This window comes from Macrobrachium rosenbergii, chromosome 37, assembly GCF_040412425.1.
Source record: "Macrobrachium rosenbergii isolate ZJJX-2024 chromosome 37, ASM4041242v1, whole genome shotgun sequence".
Classification (NCBI taxonomy): domain Eukaryota; kingdom Metazoa; phylum Arthropoda; class Malacostraca; order Decapoda; family Palaemonidae; genus Macrobrachium; species Macrobrachium rosenbergii.
In genome coordinates, this window is record NC_089777.1 from 34,748,419 (window position 1) to 34,764,886 (window position 16,468).

The 16,468-nt window shown below is 39.7% G+C and overlaps 1 protein-coding gene across 4 annotated transcripts in view; it reads right to left on the minus strand.

Annotated features, from left to right (window-relative positions):
* The window catches only part of LOC136825478 (thyroid transcription factor 1-associated protein 26), a 123,295-nt gene that overhangs the window by 22,808 nt on the left and 84,019 nt on the right, over nt 1–16,468 (minus strand). For all 4 annotated transcript variants that reach the window (XM_067082008.1, XM_067082010.1, XM_067082009.1 and 1 more), the window contains exon 4: nt 4,411–4,543. In XM_067082008.1, coding sequence (XP_066938109.1) covers nt 4,411–4,543 — 133 coding nt within the window. The remainder of the gene's footprint in view (nt 1–4,410; nt 4,544–16,468) is intronic.

A 16,468-nucleotide genomic window follows, 5' to 3' on the forward strand; every position in this document is an offset into this window, starting at 1 on the left:
TATTAAGCTGAAAGACACTCTAATATCGTATGAGGAGGAGGTGAAGTTTTTACGGATGATTCTTGATAAGAAGCTAACATGGGCTAGTCATACTGACTCCTTGAAAATTAAGGTAAGGAAATCCCTTAACATTTTAAAAGTAGTCACAGGTTTTAACTGGGGTGCGGATAAGAGGTCACTTTAAGGTTATATGACTCGTGTAAATCCAAGCTTGAGTATGGTTTCCAAGTCTACTCTTCAGCAAGTGCAAGCAAACTTATGGAGTTGAATGTAGCTCATCATGTTGGTCTTAGAATATGCTCTGGTGCATTTAAGACATCACCAGTTGAAAGCTTATATACTGACACTGAAGAGCTCCCTCTAGATGTAAGTCTGCTCCCTCTAGATGTAAGTCGAGAGGAACTGGGACTGAGGTATATGATCAAATTAAGAGGTTCCCCTGAAAACCCTGCAGCATCCATTCTTAACCAAAACGATGCACATCAGTTTGCAAAAGCTAGAATATCCAAGCCTTTTCATTTAAGAATTAATGCTGCAGTTGACAATGTGTCTTATTAAAAACCAAAAAGTTAAGGCAATGTGTTGCTCTCAAGTTGCCTCCGTGGTTGACTCCAGAACCCTCGGTCTGTCAAGAAGCTGCTGTTAAAAAATCAGTTAAGGGGATCGACGCCTAAAAAACCCAATAATCTTTAAAAATTCGATTTGCTGAAAAAAATTCTATGGCAGTATAGGGTTCAAGAATGTGTCCACGAAATATTATGCTAAAATTTGCCGTATTTCTCTAGTTATGGCCTAAAATGTAACAATAACTATATACCCATAAAACACCAGTAGCGCAAATGATTTAGTCTGGTGTAGTTTTTGCGATATATATTACGAAAACTTCCTTTGAAATGAAATGTATAATGTCAATAATATCCTACTCGACACCTTTTAGTTATTCCTAGCCATGACAACGCACACGTCATACCATGACGCCGACTGTGGCCGAGAGTTGCCTATAAACTTCCAACCTAGAAGGACACGTTTTCATGCTCGCTAGCCTTGACTGAACTCTGTATTTTCTGCGGTGTTTTTGTTTTTTCACCGTGCCTAAAAGGTCCAAGAGTTCACTTCATGCTTCTAGAATGCGGAAAAGCCAAGTGGAAAAGTCCAGGCGAGAAGTAGAAGAAAGAGTTCAAGAAATTAGTGCCATAGAGGGGAATGGAGCGACGGAGAGAGAGAGAGCTGTCGCCCATCAAACGGCGCAGGCAGCGATCTCTGCTGACCAGAGACCAACCACATCCACCCCTAAACACCTTTTTATTTGTTCGTCACTACCAAAGGGCAAAGATATTTTAGAAAAAGAAAGCAGTAGCTCGGAGGCTGATATTATAGACGATCCTGAAAATAAAATGATCATAATAAGTGAAGCAAGACTTGATGAATTACTTGAATCACGAATCCCTAATTGTGAATGTAAAGTAATTCCCAGGATCCATTTGGCAAGGGATGGATTCGAGACACTAATAAAAAGTGTAGGCAACTATGATACCCTAGAGTAATACCTTGCAGCAAGATCAGACAGGGGGGGACCAGGAACCTAAAATTTATAAGAATGTGTCTTAGGCACATAAATAATCAATTAATATTCTTATTTATAATCATTTTGCATTAATTAATACCCAAAAATAAAAATTAAAACCATAGAATTAATTGTAACACAGTCTTTGAAGTCCCTTTTACTTTTTTATGTAACTAAAACTTTGAAGGCCTGTTTCTCAAAACATAAGTTCTTCGCCTTTAAAATGCATCTCCTCCCTTAGTATTGGACCAATCTAAATGAAATTTTAAATATAACATGGGGAAACATGGTAGATTAAAACAAAGCCGGGGATTTTTAATATTTTGAGTTTCTGATTTTTGGCAATTTTTTTTTCTGTAATTTTCCGGGAAAATTTCATTAAAAAAAAAAAAATTCATATCTCGAAAAATAATTGAAAAATCAAAATCCCCGGCTTTGTATCGAAGGTCCATATGTGTTTTATACGTGGTTCAAATCTCATCCCTTAAAACCAAAAAGCAAAGGAGGAGATGCATTTTGAAAATGGCCATTTTGGCCGAAAAATGCTATGGCGTCACAAAACCTAAGGTCACTGAACAAAAATTTTTTCCCAGAAGTTCCACACAATATCCTTTAACAAACCCCTTATATATCAACAACCTGTCGTTAAAAAAGTCGGAAACCGGCCGATCCCCTTAATGTCCAGGTATGTCCAGGAAGTGAAGGCTTGTTTTCTTGATCATGACCAAATACATTCGGGTTCTGTTAAACTATTCACTGATGGATCAAAGACATCAAGTGGCGATGGTTGTGCAGTTGTTCATGGTAATAATTCATATGCAGGCAGACTATCTAATAATGGCTATATTTTTACAGCTGAATTAACTGCATTAGCCAAATCTCTTGAGACTGCTTCTACTCTACAGGGTAATATTTTCACCATATACTCAGATTCCTATGTTCACTCATGGCCATTAAGCACTATAACCCTAAACATCCAATTGTTCAATGTATTCAAGAATGGTTGTATAGGCTTGCTTCCAAATTCAAAGTAATCCATTTCTGCTGGGTCCCTGCCAATATAGGCATTTTAGGTAATGAACTTGCTGACCATGAAGCAAGAGATGTCATTACTAAAGATAACATTCTATTCCACCATATTCCCACTACCGTTATGAAATGGACTATTCCATCATATATCAAAAATAGATGTTAAAGCGCGTTGTCCTCTCCATTCTGGCTGTAATTGAATTTTAAAACACAAAAAAAAACAGTACACAACACTCACCCTGGTCTGTTGCTGGAAGATGGAGTTAAGGCGTCCCACGGTCCAACACAGCACACAGAAGTTGACAAACCAAACCAAAACAGAAAAAACACGACTCATGAACATACAGCAACAAGAACAGCACACTAACAAGGAAAACATCCAATGCATCAGCACAAAAAAACTTCCAAACCAAAACAGACCAGCACTAGCTCTGACTCAAGACTCAAAAACTGCCTTCAAAATGGAAAAATCTCACATATTCCACAGACAGACATCATAAACAAACTAATGACCTCATCCCTCTTCCAACAAGCATCACTCACTTACGACAATTATGTTCTCTCTCTCTCAAAGATCTTCTCTCTCTCTCTCAGATCTCTTCTCTCTGAGGGCCTCTCTCTCTCTCTCTCAGACTCTCTCTCTCTCTCTCTCTCTCTCTCTCTCTCGAACATCTCTCTCTCTCTCAAAACGTTGGGAAATGCTAAATAAAAACAAATTTATTCATCCCTCTATATGGCCAACAATAAAAAAGTATAGGAAGATCAGAAAAAGTAAACATTGGCCATCTGTGATTCCAACAAAACCTTAGGGTAGAAATTGTATTATGTTGTCTGAAAATTGGCCATACTCGATTGACCCACATATTCCTTTTAGAGGGGGAAATGCACTAGTCTGTATACAGTGCGACTTCCTCTTACTGTGGAACACGTTATTATACTGCCGTAGGTATGCTGCAGCACAGCATAGACATGGGTTAGTGGGCAGGGATGTAGCATAACTGCTTAGTCCTGATGTAGTTGTTAATAACATTTGCATTCCTTAGAGACATTAACCTCTACAATGAAATTTAATACTGACCTCTTGGTACGTTGCAGTGTAGTATATACACTTTTGCAATTGTGTATATAAGCATGTTTATGGATTAAAAATTTTTTTTTTTCACTTTTTTACACTGTAAAGGTTATAGGCCTATGCATATCCTAAATGCAAAGATATAATTTTTTTATGGGGAATATCAGTTTTTGCCAAATGTCAATTTTTACCATAGTTTTAAAATCATTCTTTTATTTTATTTATTTGATTTATAAATTCATTGCCATAACTATTCTTCTCAAACCAAATTCATTATAGCGCAGAATAATCCCCCAGATTCCAGTGCTTGTCTTCAAGCATAAATTTCATATTCATATTCATATAACCATATCTTATAGACACAGGTTGCCACATAGAGAAATATAAACACTTGAGATTGCTGTACTGGTATCCCTGTCATACTAAAGTGTCAAACAATATAACAGAAGTACAGTACAGTATACAATCATAAGCTTCACAACCAAGTCTAGATCTGTAACCACAGAAAAATGAAGGTATGTTGGTATGTATACTGTATTGATCTTAAAAAAAAAAAAAAGGCCTGACAGTCAGCTATATGGGCAGTTCCCCTGTGTCTCCTACCTGCTAATAGTTAGCTACCATGTTACAAAACCTCAACAAGGGACCAGTTATCACCGAAGGATATTCCTAAATAAATAAAAGGGGTTTGTATTCATGTAGGGAACGTTGACCTATTTAAGTTGAAAAATTAACACATTCTTACCTTGGCTCTTCTGAAAAAGCAGTTTCCTCTTCTGGTTCTCTCTTTATTGCAGCTTCCTCTAATGGTTCTTTCTTTATTTCTTTTTCCTTGGTAGGGCCTGGAATCTTTTCTCGTTCATTTCTCATGGTTTCATCTGGAAATTATTGTGGAATTATTAAACCTGATATTTTCAAATATTTTGAGATGTTTTCTACATCTAACACAAGATTGTCATCACAAATTATTTTTTTTTGCATAGCCTTTTTCCTTTTCATTTATAGCATGAACATATCTGACACTTAACCTGGGGTTGTGTGGTGTTGGCACTTCTTAGCAACTGATAGCTGACTGGTTAATTTCCAAGTGTACATTGTTTGACTTGTTTAAAGTGTTAGTAAGAAGTTTTTTGAAGCAAAATTTGTTTTTATAATACAAAACCTTCAGTTTAGATTTGTTTTTAAATGAAAGCTAATGAGACTGTGTTAAAACGAAGGAGCCTCAAGATTAAGTTAAATTTGGTTTTGTGTTAAAACGAAGGAGCCTCAAGATTAGGTTAAATTTGGTTTTATAACATTCATAGCCAACAAGAAAATTATGGCTAGAAATAATTAAAACAATGTGTAAAAAATTTCCCCCAACATACAATATCAAGAAATTGGTATCAGGTACTAAAAAACTTGCAATATAAAGGTGACTGAACTCTATCATCTTACATAAAGCATCAAACCAGCTGTGAGAGTTCAGGGATGATTCAACTAAAAACTACTCTACATGATTTCCAATATGACAAAATTGGTGCAAAGCTTTTATGTGGAAGTATAATGAAGCAAGTCTGCTAAAAATGTCGAGATTGAGAAAGTGGGTGTGAAGGAATGTTTTGTATGCACAGCAACCTGTAACATCACTTTGTAATGTCATTTATGGTTTTCACTGCACAGCATAAAACAAGATTCCAAAAGTTTATTTTTTCAATACAGATCTATTACTTTACATTAGCCTTATTGTGCATCCATGCAATCTTCCAGACATTCTAAAGAAAAAATTTGCCAGTCCCACCTGGCTTGGTTTGCTTCTGGGTTCCACAGCTCCCCTGGAGGCAAACTGTCACTCTTTTATGTTGTCTGGACCAACTGTAAGGAAGCTAAGGATGGGGTGGGGGGGGGATTCTAGTTAAGTAATAGATGTACTGTACATTGGAAATTAAATTTTTTTGAAAAATTCCATTTGTTTCATTACAAACCCATTAAGTGGCACTGGCTTTGGTAACTTAGATGGGAAATTTCAGTAGCTGCTACCGAGGATGGTAGAGCCAGGGCCTGTGGAACCATGACAGTTTCTGAATTGGACTTGACATTTGTTGTAAGCTATACTAACTGGGCCTGCCAGTTAGGAAGAAAAGAAATATGAGTATGTAATTAAGTGTTATTTGCCCATGTCCTTCATCTGAACAGCAATAAAAAAACCTGCAAATGATACAACCTAAAAAATATTAGTAAAAAACAAAATTCTGTATGACAGTGTATATTATCAAACTAAAAATAATAAAACTATTTTGCAGCTGAGGGCCAGTTTCTGGAGCAAAATGTAGATAAAACATGTTTTTACATAGGAAAAACCTATTTTTGGTAGGCGCTGTGAGTCCTCAAAGGAGTTCCACTCTCATGCTCCCCCAGGGCTCCATAAGAAAGACCGACCAATTACAAATTTTCTTAATAGTTGGTCTCGGCCAGAATAGCAGTTATTGGCACAGTGACAGAGTAAATAGGGCTCAGGACAGGGGTGTTTTATCTCCGTCGTACAGCAACTGCCTTGGCTTTCTATGACCACTCGTGCAGATGGTGACAGCAGCATGGATGTCAGCCATCTTTCTCATTACACGCGAGGTCTGTGCAAGATAAAATGTTCACCCCAGACCCATGACTTTTTGTCAGGGAAAGTAGGTGGGTATGAGGACTCACAGCGGCTACCAGAAATAGGTTTTTCCTATGTCAAAACCTGTTTTTTTGATAGGGTAACTGCTGTTTGCCTTTAAAGGAGCCTGCAAAAAAATTGACAGGTGACAAAATGGCTTAACTCCTAATAAATAAATCCCAAATGCCCGAATCAATTTTTCGTCTGAAGTATAGTCACAGGTTATTAACCATTGTTGTTTTTCTGGATACACATAGGGTTTGGCAATGAAGAACAGGAAACAACACACGAATCAATACTGTATACATAAGTATGTATTACAGTATTCTTTATGGTTCAAAGGTGACTTAATTATGTTGGGTTTGGCTGCAGGATTATTTTGCTTTCCCCAGCAATATCTCAGAATGACCACCACTCTCATGGCAATAGTTTTTCAGGAATTTTTGATTCATGGCAAAGTCACAGGTTATCATCCATTTTCTTTATTCTGGATACCAATTAGGGCTTGGTAATAAAGAGCAGGGAACACATGAACCTGTAATACATTTATAGGGTCTACAGTGGCTTCTAATTATGTCGGGTCTGGCTGCAGGATTACTGCACCTTGACCAGTTTGGAAATACTTCCTCTAATAACCTTTCCTAACAATCGAAGACTTCTTCAAACGAAACGTTTCCAAAGAAAGTTAATGATGTACTGTACTCACCTTTTGGATGTCGTGCAACTTACGAATGGAGGGAGGGTCTGCCTTTTTAATGAGGGCCACTAAAATCAATCTCAGCCCATGTAGAGTGAGTGGTTTGTTTGTGCTAGAGTGTAAGAAAAATAGGACCATCTGTAATTCAATTTCTATTTTGAACCTTTTAAATGGTGTTATTCCACGTACACATTATATTGATGTACAGGTAAAATATTTTGTAAATGTATTTTATGTGATTTGGCACTTTTCCACTGAATCTTGTAATTCTATGGCTGATGACTGGACACTGTACAGTATTTAAGCCAAGTGTCATGCATATAAGACAATACTTTTAACATTTTCAAGCATTTAAATGATTTTATAGTGTACTTCTCATTACTGTACTGTATGTTATTTAATATAATTTAACCTTTTTTTGTGATTTGGCACTTTTTTTTGTTGATTTTTGATTTTTGACAAAATTGCATAAAAGGATGTAAGTCAATATTTTTTCTTTGGTTTTTAACAAAAATCATTGATGTCAAAAGTGGCCCTAAATTGAAACAACTTACCTGGAGGCATTACTGTATAATTATTTACCACTACATGTAACCATAAAAGAAAGAGTTTACCAGTGCATGAAATTTGATGAATTAAAAACAGCTACAGTATTTACAAAAATGGGAGTGCATTAAGTAAATTTTTTTCTTGAAGAAAGATTGTGAACTGTGAATAAGACAATAAACAGAATGACTCGGTTTATTACCAGAAGAGATGTGGAACAGAATCAGACGCCTGCTCCCACTGTGTCACCTGTTCCCAGCCCTCCGATTATTCAACCTGCTCCTTTACCCAGCTCCCTTGCTTCCAATCCCGACCCCCTTGCCAGCCGCGAGTCAGAGCTTGTGCATAATTTCGATGTTAAATTGGGTCAATAGTGGATATAGTGACCCAGTTGGGTACTTCAGTGCATGTCCTTTTGGACAAAGAGGAAAAAAGTGTAAGCATTAGCGAAGTGTCAATGGAGGAGGCGGCTGCCCGTCCCGCTGATGCACATAGGCAAAGGTCGCTGGCGTATTCCCCTACACATGGGAGCAGTCATACTGGAGGCTGAAGGGACATCAGTGTGGTCTGCCCTGGGCAGATGTCCCCTCAGTCGGACCTGTTGCAACTTCCCAGGTCGCAAAAAAGGATCGCTGTTGGAAAGGCATCCAGTCAGAAGTGAGTAGGCTGTTTTCAAGTTCCGAAGCTTCCAGCCCTGAGAAAAGGTGCCGGTGGCACATTAGTGATCAATCACGGCCACTGAAAAGGCCCGCGGTGGATACAGTCCATTCCCCTTCAGTGCCTCGCAAGAGATTTAGAGAACCCCTGTAGCAGCCTTTGTGTAGTTTCTGGGATTCCCTAGAGCACTTTTCCCCAGAACTCCCTGTGTGGGAACCCATGCGGTTGTCTGCACCAAGACACTCTTATCTTGTTTGCAAGTGGCCAGTTTTAGTATTAGTGGCCAAAGCATTTACTTACCTCCCAGTAATGCTCGGATGCTGGGTAGCGCCTGTCATTGCGGCAGATTGGCTGAATGTCCTGTCATGCACAGAAAGGGCCATCAGGGATGGCAGTCAAGAATTAGCCTCTCTCTACATGATGGGAGTACTGAAGAAGAAAGAGCTCTAGTGCTTGTTCACCACGAAGAGCGTCACGGCTTCTCAGAAGTCTGCCCTTTTATACTCTCCTCTCAATCCCCAGCACCTCTTCCCTCAAGCTATAATCAGTGACATTTCTGCTTCAGAAGAAAAGCACACAAGACCTTTTAGCTCGTTCATCTAGACGTCCCAGGGATTCTTAGTCTATGAGTACCAGGACCGTTTCTCCACTTCAGCCACTGCCCTTTCGGGGTAGCAGGACCAGAACACAGTCAAGGACAAGGACAAACCTGCGTTTCTCGTCTCGCCCTTTTAAGAAGTCCTCCAAGCCTGCTGCTCGGAAGTAAGGATCCTTTCCTCCATGCACCAGTAGGAGCCAGGCTCCTCCATTACCAGGGAGAGGTGGAAAGCATGGGGAGTGGAGGAGTGAATTGTGTCAGTGCTGAAACAGGGCTACTCACTCCATTCAGGGAGAAGCCCCCATTAGTCAACATGCCCATCACAGTGACCGCAAACCAGGATCCGAGAAAGTTTATTTTTCCAATCAGTTTCAGCCCTCCTCGAGAAGAGAGCCATTGAGGAAGTTGAAGAGGTCAGGTCAGATGGTTTTTACAAGTCTCTTCATAGTCCCCAAGGCATCAGGGGGATGGAGCCCAGTACTGGACATAAACGCCTTGAATTTCTTTGTTGAAAAGACAAAATTCAAGATGGAAAAAAGTCACTCTCATGTCATCCATTAACCGGGGGTGACTGGATGACAACTATAGACATGTTTCCACATTCCTGTACATCCAGAGTCCAGGAAATATCTAAGATTTGTATTTCGCAACAGAGTGTACCAGTTTTGGGCATTACGCTTTGGCCTTTCGACAGCTCCACAAGTTCCCACCCAAGTCCTTGCTCTGCTCTCCATGTGGCTTCATCTGATGGGGGATACACAACTCCCTCTTTCTAGACGATTGGCTCCTTCAATTGCCGTCAAAGGATAAGTGCATGGAAGACCTTCTGAAGACCCTTCGTTTAGCTCAATTTAGGTCTCCTAATCAAACTCCAGAAGTCCCAGCTGGTTCCATCACAGGCAACTCTCTATTTGGGGATGACAATAAACTCAAGTTTTCAGGGTTTTCCGTCAACTAAAAGAATTCAGTCATGCCTGAAGAAAGACATTATTCCTCACCTGTCAAACCTTCTTGAAATCAACCAATGGATGATTTCTCGGTACCTTAGCTCCATGTAGCAATTTGTTGAGTTAGGAAGGCCCCATATGAGAACTCTTCAGTTTTATAATGGGCCAGCTGGTACAGGAGAGCTCATCCAGACACATTTGTCTTTCTGATATCACAAGAAATAAAGGATCTCCTGTGGTGGAAGTCAGAAAGCAGGCTGTCAGAAGGGAAGTCCCTTCTTCCACCGACCCCTCGAGTAGGACGCCTTGACGAGGTGAGGGGCTAAGGGACCCTGGCCTTTGGGCCCGGTCCTGATTAGAATCATCCTACATAGTTTTTGGTTTAAATGGCGTGGACATTTCCACATTATAAAATTTTACTGCTTAGGTGAGTCTGAGAAGGGATCGTTTTTGGAAGGGGTTCGCATTGAAGCTAATTGTGGGAGTTGTGGTGGATGAGTCGCCACCCGAGATAGTTTGGACCTAAGAGATGGTGATGGGATTTTTCCCACTGCTATCTTGAGGGCGGAACCATCTCTGGGGATCAGCCCATCGGAATCCAGGGGGGGCTGGTTTTTGGAGGTGGGACTCCTGGCTTTTGTCCGGGAAGCCCACCAGTACGGTTGGAGTGGGAGTCAGTCCCCATTAGTGGGGCAGAACTCCCAGCAGGCAGATTGGCTTATACCTGGGCCACTGCAAGCGTACTGGTGCTATCCTGAAAGGGTAGGGTATGGGGTGGACTGTTGGGAGTCAACTCTCACTTGTGCCATTGGTGGAGAATGCGAATACCTGACTGATCTACGATACTTTCTTGATATGACCAAGCAGTTTTGGGTGGGTGGATGAACCAGTTTGTGTGTGGTGGTCTGATGTGTGCATGCTTGGCAGCTTGGGGTCTCTTCGTGGGCTTTGGGAGTGTGTTGGGGTGGGGAAGCTGAGCAGTGGAGCTGCCCAGTTTGTGCTTTTGATATGCTGTCGGGGTCTGTGTAGGGGGCTCTTGGGTGTCGGGTGTGCACTTTTGGACCTTTGCATGTGGACTGGTTTAAACTTATGGATTTGGCTTTTAGTTCTCCCTCCCTGGATCCGATGACTTAACGGCACTGGCAACGACTTCTGGCATGAACATGGATACGGGCTTGGCTGTTGGACAGAACCAAACACTGAGACACCAGGGTGTTAATAAATCTGGTGGATTTGATTCAAATAATAGGGTCCTTTATTGCACTAATGTAAACTTATCATTAGATTACGAATGTTTATACAGTGTAGTGAAGCAATTCGGCAAAGTGGAAAGAATTAAATTAGTTCTAGAAAAGATAAGCAGTCATTTTGTGCTTTTATCAAATTTTCCTCTCCCTTGGAAGCTAGTGAGGCACAACAGAGACTCCATGGCCACATTCTAAATGACTCAGTTGTCAGCACGAAAGTGTTTTCAGTGAAAAACTTGAATGATGAGCCATTTGACTTTGTTCCAAAGGCTGAAGAACATGGACCAGTCCCATGTACCAGAGCTCTTCCTCCCCTTTATGGCATGTTGCTATCTACAAGGAGGAGGGAAAATTTGATAAAAGCTGCTGACTGCATTGAGAGCAAGGTTGGTTCCATTCCCATTGGAAATTTAAAACGGTATGGAAAGAACCTTTTAATAAAAGCTGGAAATGAGACTCAAGCAGTTCTGTTAGCTAACTTTAAACCTCCTGAAAGTGGAAATATTGAATCTATTTCATCTCACAGATTTTTAATACACTGAAAGGAGTAGTTTACTCAAAAGATTTGCATGTTTTTAAAGAGGAAGAGATTCTCCATCGATGCCCTCCTTGTGTATCTCATGTAAAAAAACTGGGTGGTGATGCAGCTATCCTTTTAACCTTCTCCTCCAATTACCTACCTGATACCATCATTGTTGGCCATGAGAGGATGCAGGTTAAAAATATAAAAGAAGTCCTAGACAGTGTCGCAAATGCTTTGAATATGGCCACATTCAAAACTCTTGCGATAACAATAAAAGATGTCCTGTGTGCTCTGCAGAGCACGATAATTTTGATGATTGCAAAGCAGCCCGATACTGTTTTCTTTGCAAGGGTGATCACACACCAAACTCTAGGGCTTGTCCCAGATATAAATTTGAACAAGAAGTGTTGGCAGTGGCAGATAATGAACATATTAGCATTAGTGAAGCAAAGCACATGGTAATGGGGGCAAACAAAAGTGCCAACAACACGTATGCTTCTGTAATAAAACTTATGAAAACTTCCAACAATGTAAGGCCACCAATAACTGTGTCTGATGGAAGATATCACAAACCTGGTATTTCTCGAACCATAAATAATAATGAAAATCTCCAAACTGGTGAGAAACTTTCGTTGGCAAGTGCTTTGAAGTCCAATAGCAAAATTGTACTCCAAAAGCACAGAAAATTTATCTTCCACCACATCCACAGCTGTCGATTCATCTCCAAAAATAAGGGTGCCAAAATCAGCCCATAATTCAGGAAAATATTCTGAAAATACTTCAAACCAAAATAAGCTAAAGGAACAATCCCAATTAGATAGAGCTAGTTCAGAGCCATCAATCGCCACAGCCACAAACAAAAATAATAATAAAACTACGGTTGCAACTACCAAGAAACGCACAAGAAATAGTTCCCCAAATAATGATAATTTTATAATAAAAACTTCAAATGGGTTCAGTGTTTTGGAAGACATCTCTCCTCCTAGAAAGGTGGTTCCAAAAGTAGTTTCAGAACAAAAACATCTGAGTTCAATTCAGTCTTGCCGCCCTAAGACAAATAGGATTAGTGGTGCACAGAACCACAGCAATAATTCTGAACATCAGGTTCATAATAAAAAATATGAAGATCAACCAAAGACCCTGAACACCAATTCAGATGAAAAGGGATTAAGAAAACAATCTCTTATAAAGGAGAATTTCCCACTCCACCCTAGGAACAGTACTTCCTCCAAGGAGTGGGAAGTAGCACATTTTACCACCTTAGCATTCTTGCTCGATATTCTTCAGTGGAACTGTAAAGGTCTCAGAGCCCGTACAGAAGACCTTAAAGTTTTATTGCATGAATTCAATCCAGGGATTATATGCCTACAGGAAACAATGTTAGGCAATTCTGTTTATAATCCTGGACTAAATTATTCAATATTTAAATCATATCCCCCAATTGGTGATCGTGCCCATGGAGGTGCTGCAATTATTATTAATAAATGTCTACAGCACTCCACAATACAATTAAATACAACACTACAAGCTGTCGCTATTTCAGTCATTTTGGAAAAGAGGATAACAATCTGCTCGTTATACCTTCCACCAGACCTTGATTTTAACATTGGAGATATTCAGTCGTTAATTGACCAACTTCCAGCTCCTTTACTTCTGCTAGGTGATTTTAATGCCCACAACCCCTTTGGGGAAGTCGGTTTTAGATAGTAAAGGAAATTAATCGAAGACCTTATTGACAGGAATGATGTTACCCTGTATAATAATGGGTCAATGACTTTCCACAACATTCACAATAATCATTTCTCTGCACTGACCTTAGTATTTCTTCAACTAGTATCCACCTTGATTTTAATTGGTCTGTTAATGAAGATTTAAATGGAAGTGATCACTACCCGATCCATTTGAAATATGCTCTGAATGCTCCATCTGAAGTTTTACCTAAGTGGAAGGTAGAGGACGCAGACTGGGATAAATTTAGTAAGGGTGTCAATCTAGATAGGGAGTTTGAGTCCTTTCATTCTCATCTAGATGCCTATGATTACTTTATTGAATCTACTTTGAAGAGTGCTGAAAGCTCGATTCCAAAAACAAAAGGCAAACCTCGTAGACCTGCAGTTCCCTGGTGGAATAAGACTTGTGGTATTCTGAGAAAAGTGACTAGGAAATGCTACAGACGTTACAAAACTAGTGGCTCCCCTCAGTCTAAATTAATCTACAAACGTGCTTTAGCCAAGCAGCTGCGCTTTTTTATAAGAAAGCCAAAAGAGAATGTTGGCTTTACTATATTAATGGAATAAACTCCAAGACCCCACTAAGAGTGGTGTGGCGCAAAATAAGGAAACTGAGTGGAAAATTTGTAGCGTCACCATTGCCCTCATTAAAAATAAATGACACTCTAATCACAGAGCCCACTGAAGTTGCCAATGAGCTAGGAAAACACTTTTCTAAAGTTTCCAGCCCTAACAATTATTGTCCAGAATTTCAAAGAATTAGGAATTCTGAAATGTGTCTGAAGTTTGATTCGGGAAAATCTGAACCATACAACTACAAATTTTCCCTAAGAGAACTTCGTGAGGCGCTCTCCTCAAGTGAATCCACAGCTCCAGGTGAGGATACAATCATATATGAAATGCTGAAACACCTCCCAGATGATGCCAAAAATATTTACTGAAGATTATAAACAAAATATGGGAAACTGGAATTTTACCCAAGGACTGGAAAATATCCATAATTGTCCCTGTTAAAAAGCCTAATAAAGATGCTTCCCAAGCCACCAGCTATAGACCAATAGCTCTTACCAGCTGTGTATGTAAGCTGATGGAGAAAATGATAAATACTAGACTGGTTTGGCACCTGGAGACCAAAGGATTACTATCGCCATTTCAATTTGGTTTCAGAAAACCGCTCCACCCTTGATCCCTTGCTGAGGCTGACCAACCAAATCCAGCAAGGATTCGAAAAAAAGTGTCAGACCATTGGCATATTTTTTTGACTTGGAGAAAGCATATGACACTACCTGGAGAATTGGCATCATGAAACAATTGCACAAGATGGGCATATGTGGAAGAATGGTCAGGTTTATATATTCCTTTTATCAGACAGACTTTTAAGGTAAGAGTGGGAAACTCCTTCTCCCAACCTTTTATGCAGGAGGAAGGAGTTCCCCAAGGAAGCGTTTTAAGTGTAACACTTTTTCAGTGGCAATAAATAGTGTGATTGAAAAATCTCGCCCCCTGTTAAATGCTCGCTTTTTGTCGATGACCTTGCAATATACTGCACAGGATATGATTCCTTGTCTGTATGTAAACATTTGCAAAGGTCTATTAATGCTATTACTAAGTGGGCTGATGAGAATGGTTTCAAATTCTCCTCTTCCAAAACAGTTGCAGTAAGATTCACCAGGTGCCGGCGTGTGGAAGAGGTTCCCACACTTAGTTTAAAAGGGTCCATCCTTCCTTACGAGAGTGAAGTTAAATTTCTGGGGATGACTATTGACCATAAATTAACATGGGCTAGCCACATAAATGCCCTAAAGTTTAATGTTAAACAATCTATGAATATTTTAAAGGTTGTCTCTGGATTTAGTTGGGGGGCTGATAAGAAATCCCTTCTGAGGCTATATGACTCTCTGTGTCGATCTAAGCTAGACTATGGCTGTCAGATTTATTCCTCAGCCTGTACAACCAAGCTAAAAGAACTGGATGTTGTACACAACATGGGGTTGAGAATATGCTCAGGGCTTTAGAACTTCGCCTGTTGAAAGCATTTATGTCGACACAGATCATTTACCCTTGATCTAAGAAGGCAAGAGCTAGGGTTGCGATACATGGCTAGAATGAAAAGTGCTCCCAAAAATCCCTCCTTTCAAGCACTAAAGGAAACAGACTCTCGAAGTTTTTCTGGTACAAGAGCTTCTAAACCATTCCAAATTCGACTGAATGAGGATGTTAGGAATAATCACCTTAAATCCCAGAAAGTCCTGGAAGTAGAATATCCTGTAAATCCTCCATGGCTTATCCCAGAAGCATCAATATGTAAGAAACTGTTTAATAAAAAGGACTGCACTGTAGAAGAGATTAGGGGAAAATTCTTAGAGCACGATGTTACCCATACTAATTTTACAAAAATTTATACAGATGGATCTAAGTCAGATAGTGGTGTTGGTTGCGCTGTTATCCTTGGTGATACAGCGTACACAGCTAAATTACCTGACTCTGCATCAATATTTACTGCCGAATTAACAGCCGTAGTTTCTGCCCTAGATTTAGTTTTTCAAAGTAGTGACTCTAATTTTGTCATATACTCAGACTCTAGAAGCACCTTAGAAGCTATTAAAAATTTAATAGCTTTCATCCATTAATTGAAAAAGTTCAGGAGTGGCTTTTTGGGGTATATATTGTCGACGTAAATCAGTCTCTTTCTGTTGGGTCCCTTCTCACGTGGGGATTCAGCTTGGAAACGAGATGGCAGATAGGGAAGCGAAAGCTGCTAGTATTTTATCAGAAACCTCTTTTAGAAAAGTGCCTCATACAGATCTAAAAGGTCCCATTAGATCTTATGTTTTAGTAAATGGCAAGAAAGGTGGACTTCTCCCCTTCTTGCCAATAATAAGAAATATAGAAATATTAGGGATAATGTACTACCGTGGTCTTCGTCATTCCAGCTTGACAGACGAACAGAGGTTATTTTAACGAGATTAAGGATTGGGCACACTCGTCTAACCCATCAGTTTATTTTTGAAGGAAGCAGCCCTCCAGAGTGTGCTTACTGTGACGAGACACTAACAGTGGAGCACATTCTGGTGGTCTGCCCCAGATATTTTAACCAAAGAGAGAGATATTTTCAGGGTAAATCCCTGTCTGATATTTTGGGAGATGAAGCAGATATTTCTGCTATAATCTCTTTTTTAAAGTGTATTAAAATTTTTAACGATATTTAATTTTATTTAATAAT